Source organism: Oculina patagonica, chromosome 2 (assembly GCF_052425735.1).
Source record: "Oculina patagonica isolate OP01 chromosome 2, crgOcupat, whole genome shotgun sequence".
NCBI lineage: Eukaryota > Metazoa > Cnidaria > Anthozoa > Scleractinia > Oculinidae > Oculina > Oculina patagonica.
Window position 1 is genome coordinate 32367251 of NC_135759.1, and position 6716 is coordinate 32373966.

A 6716-nucleotide genomic window follows, 5' to 3' on the forward strand; every position below is an offset into this window, starting at 1 on the left:
GGTACAAGTATTAACTTTGCTGTTAAAAGCAACTACAATCGATAGCAAAAACAGAATAAGAGCGTGCCATTCCGTGACAGTTTGATATCTCAATTAGTTCTTGTTTGTTGAATAGAATTTAGGTTGTAAATGAAAGAAAATCTTTGTTGAACAGTTCTGACAGGAAACAAAGACTCCAGGTATACTGCGCTTTAAAGAACTTTCCCGAAGAAAGTGGTTTTTGATTTGATGCGTTTATTACTTCGTTTATTATAGTACTTTTCGTTCAATGTCTGTATGGAAACGTGGCTTTTTCGAGAAAAACAAGGGTATCGTGTTACGTTCGTTTTTAAAAAACAAAGGTCTCATGTTACAAAAGTGAGAAAAACAACAATATCATGTTTCAGTGTTTGGCAAAAATCCAAAAGTATTCCGTAACAAACAAAAGTAACACGTTACGGTTGCTACAAAGCTAGCAACAAAATAACCGCTTAAACAGAATAAGAACGTGCCATTTTGTGACATTTTGATAATTGAATTAGTTTTTGTTTTTCAATTAAATGACGAAAATTTACGTATTGAATAAAACAGTTCTGATGTATCAAAATGCACGTAAAAGTTATTTTGTTTGCAAGCAAATTTTGTGCAAAAAAGTGACTCCGTGGGCCGCCATACACAAATGGCTCAACCCATGGCATAAACCATCCCAACAGGACAATCACCCAGTTTCACCCCAAGCCACCCCATAAATTGAAAAAATAACTCCTGCACGCTTAGCGTGCCTATGTTTCATTATGTTAGTTACTACTATTACCAAACTGAGAATTAGTTTTCGTTATATACTGCATTGATCACAATTTTTAACTGAAATCAAATGAGTTGTTTACGTTGATATCAATAAAGATATATCTTCTAATTTAATTCAGAAAAGGTGTGTTAGGACGCATATTGTCCCTTTTCGCCTTTGTGATTAGAAAAAAAGATTTTGCTTGATGTTTCAAAGGTACTTTTTCAAAAGCTATAAAAGCTATCTTTACAATAAATTATTTGAACAATCAAACAGGTGTGTCATTTACATTGTGGTTATTGTAAACTTTTTTATGTGCATTGAAAACTAGTTTGAAAGTAAAATAAAAACACTTCGAAACAGAAGGTGGGATGGCAAGCTAATGAGTTATCTAACAAAGATCGAACCGAGTGGGAAACCAACATGGTGGTATTTTGTTCCCTGATATTTCTCCTCTCGATTTTTCAAGCGTCCCCATCTGCAGCAACTTCTAACAATGATCATCCACGAGGTATGATTCATTAACTGGAGTATCTTGTAAAAAAGAATACGATAATTTAGCCTAATTAGATGTTGTTTTTTTGCAACTATTAAAGGGCAAAGCAATGCATTAAAGCAACAACAACAACAAAATAACGAGAGCTTATTTGTATCACTGTATAGTTTTAGTTTTGGTCTTTTTCGCCCTAGAAGTAAAAGTGAATTGGTGACAAAGGCAAACAGCACAAATTGCATGATAACAGGGTACATTGAGAAGAATACAACGTAAAGTTTCTATTAAGCATCAATCTCAAGAGAAATACCGGCACCACAAGTGGAAAAAAGTTTAATTTCTGTTGGATTTAAAATCGCCGACGAAAGGTTAATACACCCAATAAAACAAAACACGAGGCTTGGAGGCAGAAATATCGTTAGATTTGTTCATCTTTCAATTTCAGGTGGTGAATATTTAAGGCAAAGGGTTTCATTCCGCCATTCTAACAGCCGTCTGCAACGCACGAGGGCATATGGCGGATAACAGTAAATCTAATCAAGAGAAATCCAATTCATTTCTTAGGAAATCACTTTGAGCTCTTCGATGGTGACATGATGCTGTCTGAAGATGAGATAGTTCACATTCTCACGGGAGAGGACTTCCAAGGAACCGGCTCAGATCACGTGTTTGGATTGTCTAATTTCAAGAGATCAAAATGGCCCGGTGGAATTGTTCCATATACACTGGATGCGAGTGCTAGTATGATTTTATTCTTAACCATTTTAGGACTAACAGCTCAGCTAATTGGATTAGATTTAATTAGATTGGATTGGATTGGATTAGTGGATTTTGTGGGAGCAGGGATAGCGCAGTGGTGAGAGCTGGCGCTCGCCTCCAACCAATGTGGCCCGAGCTCGATTCTCGGACCCGATGTCATATATGGGTTGAGTTTGTTGTTGGTTCTCGTCCTTGCTCCGAGGGTTTTTCTCCGGGTTTTCCGGGTTTTCCCCCTTCCACAAAAAAAAGCAAAAAACAAAAAAACAACACTTCTAAATTCTTATTCGATCTTAATCCGAGGGCCACAGGTTTGTTAGTCGCAAGCCTATTAAGTGCTACTCTCGTAAAATATACACGATCTATTTATTTACTTTTATTAGATTACATTAGTTTACATAAGATTCGAGTAGAGTAGAGTTAGATTAGATTAGACTAGATTAGATTAGATTAGATTAGATTAGATTAAATTAGAGTTGAGTAGTTCAGATTAGATTTCAGGTAAGATTGTTACTATGAAAATTCAAAGCATTTTGTTACTATTGGATATTTGTCTGCATTACTTTTAAAATATTCATTTACTGAATTTGCAGAAAATAAGGTTCTTAACGCTGTTGGATTAAAGGGAATGACAGAGATGGCAATAGATCGTGCAATTAAAGAGTGGGAGGAGAAAACTTGCGTTAAGTTTGTTCCTCGAACAAATGAAACAGATTACGTGGAATTTTTTCGCGGTAAAGGGTAAGTAGAGAGTTTAAAGAAGAATTATATACATCACTACATCACTTTTATTTACCCTGGGAATTGAGTATCTTATACAGCTAATATCTCCGAGCATTTCACAGTAAGCTGAGTACAACGGGCAAAGACCAGACCACAACACTGGGAACTCCATGCCCTATTCTTTACAATTACAAATCTTTACGATTACAAATTACAAATTTTCTAATTACAAATTTTCTGTTGTGCTGCTTATTCTTGTCGTATTTGCAACTTTGTTTCGCTTGTTAAGCCTACTTTTTAGTAAATAAGCGGTTTTCTTGCGACATTTATTAAACAGAATCAGGGTGGCAGAGGAAGGAATGTCGGCTAATCGCGAAAATTGGCGATTTTGACCCTGCAACATTAACAACTTGAAAAAATGGCAGTTCTTGGTTTTCGCCTTCTAATTACTGTATTGAAATCATGGCTTGCGATTCGAGATCATTATTTTGAAAAACCTGCATTTACAAATTTAATTTGCATGTATTAGAGATTTCTGTAATTTAATTACTTAAACCATACAGTATAATAAAAATACATGGTTCGGTATATACGACCGGTTTATACGGACCCTTTTTGCAATTGCCTACTATACATTAAGCCTCAACTGACTCACTCAGGCAAGCATACAGTATTACGTACTATAACCTGAATATTTTAGCAAGCTTGTTTTCATTTAACATAAAGAAAATCCGAGGCGTATTCTGAATGGCTTCTCGTGACTTTTTTGAAAACATACTAGTTATCGCTAACAAAAGCTTTTATAGAGTTTTGACCCTCGTGAGTGTTACACGTGAAAACACTCGCCTCCGATGCTTACAGTTTAATTGCCGTCTCAACCATCTGCGTTATCAGAAGTCAACAAAAACAAGAAAGTGAATGTTCCCGATATTTGGTTCATTTTGTTTTGGGACGTTTCCTTTTCAGATGTTATTCGTACGTTGGTAGAATTGGTGGTAAGCAGCGGATCTCTCTTGGATTTTTTTGCTGGTGGCCAGGCGTTGCACAGCACGAGATTGGACATGCACTAGGTAAATAAAACGCTGGTATACTTTCAAATCCGGTACATATATCCCCTGGATATATCTCTTTAATCAAGCACGACCGCCGTCCTGGAAGAGTATTGGTGTTATAATTGGCAGTGCGGATTGAGCGCAGCAAGGTCCGTACAGAGAAGACTGAGGGCCGATATTCTCCCATTACGGTCCCATAACCTATCACATGACTTTATATTTGACAAAGAGCTTTAAAAACCTAACCTGGTCCAATACTTAGAAAAGATTGGTTCAGCAATAAAGCAGTCTGATTGGTTTTTGGCCCTTTCAACTGTTTAGTTGAGTAACAATGACAAATACCGTCAAGCATAAATCTTTGCATTGTGGTCTTAAATTTCTGTCATTTTAATTCAGCGAGTCAATGAACGACATAAGTAAAAAGAAGATAATAAAGACGAAAGAAATCACCCTATGATTTGATCAGGTGCCCAGGACAACCTTTCAAAACATTTTTGTAAATTCGCCATAAATTAAGTTATTGGTATTAGAGGTCACATAGAGTAAATATATCTTCTCCACGTAATGTTAAGACACTCCCGGGCCGAATTGGTCCACAAAGTTGTGTCCAGTTTCTATAGCATGAAACCACAAGTCTCTCGATTGGATGCTAGTCCATCACAGGATACCCCCCTCCCCTACCCCCCTGCCGACAGCCTATGACTGGTCATGAAACTGGACCGATCGATCCGAAATCCACTGACTTTCAGTTACAAACTTAAGTGCAACAATGATAGAAATTTGCCATTTTTTTTCTATAAATCTAACCCTGTATGTCTCTTTTTCAAGTCATGCTTATAATTTGAAATTTTGTAACTAACCATAACATTCCGACTGGGACAAATGCCTTTAAAATTAGGGGCGTTACTCCTTACCACGTTGTTCGTCCAAGGTAAATTAATACAAATTATGTAAAAAATGGAAGAAAAAATGATAGGTTAGAGGACAATTAACCAGTGAAATCTAACTGGCCACTCACAAAGTTTTCCTTTCCATTCCATTTTTTTTTGAAGGATTTCACCATGAACAGTCGCGTCCCGATCGAGATGATTACGTGGATATTATCTGGGACAATATTAAAGAAGGTACAGTATTGTACAAAGTCAGAACCACTGCTCCATAACCTGTCTGGAAAGGGAAGCTCTTATTTTAACTTTGGGTAGCCCTTCTGTTGTCTTTTAACATTTTGCCGTTCAGTTGCCAGTAAGGTAGTTGAGGTTGAGAAAAAATATTTCCGCTAAAATATCGGGTCGACAGCTTAAATTTGACTACTTGCATGTCACATGCTAACCTCGCCCAGACCCTCTGTTTAAAGCTGTTAGTAAACCATACTTTTTCTTCTAGATCAAAAATATAACTTCAAGAAGTATAGTCGAAGTCAAGTGGACAGCCTCAATGTCCCGTATGATTACGATTCTATCATGCACTATGACAAGAGGGCGCTGGCCAAGTGGCCATGGCTGACAACAATTCGACCAAAGAAATCAGGAGTTTCCATTGGATTCAAATGGCATCTCAGTGAACTGGACGTGAAGCAAGCAAACTTGTATTATAACTGTCCACAAAAGCAGTAACTGTCAATCGATTAAACAAGAAAATAAACACAATAAATGAAGTATAATAAAAACGTACCGGTCTGTGTGTATTTTTGATGTAGGTCAATATTTTTCCTATTAGAGAGGTTAAGCATGACGTTTATTTTAATAAGCAGACAGGCCACGAAGCAAAACAATGTATGCAAATCCTTTGAATTACAGGTATTGAAAACCGTACAAGAAGTCTGTATAAATTGAACTCATTGAACTTGCCCATGTTTACGGCTTAGATGAACTGAGGCTGGGGTGGCTGATGATGCTGTTTTCATGTGCAAGTTGCATGAGAACGGAAAGTCATTTGGAGGGAAGAATTAACTAACAAGCTAAGACAAAGCCCAATGTTTTGTAGTTCACAGAATTGCACAACGAATCCCACAGAGATATTAGCTCTCAAGCAATCATGCGTTTCGGAGATAGACCCTTCATCAGTGTAAATGGGGGTGTAAATACGATGTCATATTTACACTGATGACAATAAAATACAATTTACCACCTAAGGCGAGAATAATCATTCAGTAACATAATACATGTGTGTCAAAAACTGGATGAATATGCAACGAAATTCGGTATGAGCGAGTTTGAAGAATCAAGGGGCCTGGTAAGCAGTTTCGCCCTTCCTTAGGGATACTGCAATGCAACAACCATTCTCGTCCCCATAGCCCTTTCGTTTCTCTTAGCCGGCTGGGCCTTGGCACGAGGAAACAAAGGGCTCTGGGGACACAGGATTTCCAGTCCTAGATTCTAGGACTTCCGGTCTTCATGTATGCCGTCACGACGTTTCAAAAGAATGTATGAGAGAGTCGTTACGTTTTCGACTTCCGTTTAGGAATTCTTTGTTCCAAACAGCCAATCAAAAAAATTCGAATTAATTCAAAAATCCTATGTCCCCAGAGCCCTCCGTTTTCTCGTGCCAAGCCGGCTAAGAGAAACGAAAGGGCTATGGGGACGAGAATGTGCAACAACATGCGAGCTCAACATCACACAGTTGCTACCTTGTGTAGTTGCATTGTAGTATCCCTAAGGAAGGGCAAAACTACTTACTAGACCCCTTAGATTCTTCAAACTCGCTCGTTCTAAATTTCTTTGAATATTTATCTAGCTTTTGCTTAAAATATGATGCGTAAACAATACTTTTTCCATGGTTACCATCAAAGCATTATTAATTTACTGGTGTAAAAGCTGGTGTAAAAGCTGGTGTAAAGCGGAGAAGAAAACATGAAAGAGAAGCTTCCCATGCCATGTAGTGCCTGTACAAGGCCTGTAGATGCCAGGAGAGGGTTGATACTTCTTCG

The 6716-nt window shown here is 37.7% G+C and overlaps 1 protein-coding gene across 1 annotated transcript; it reads left to right on the forward strand.

The window, feature by feature from the left end:
* Positions 1-903: 903 nt before the first annotated feature.
* On the forward strand, positions 904-5460 carry LOC144644200 (hatching enzyme 1.2-like). Its single transcript, XM_078503627.1, has 6 exons — positions 904-1277; positions 1824-2000; positions 2609-2756; positions 3705-3808; positions 4843-4914; positions 5174-5460. Exons 1-6 carry the CDS (start codon positions 1190-1192, stop codon positions 5401-5403), a joined length of 819 nt encoding a protein of 272 aa, XP_078359753.1. The 5' UTR covers positions 904-1189; the 3' UTR covers positions 5404-5460.
* Positions 5461-6716: the final 1256 nt, after the last annotated feature.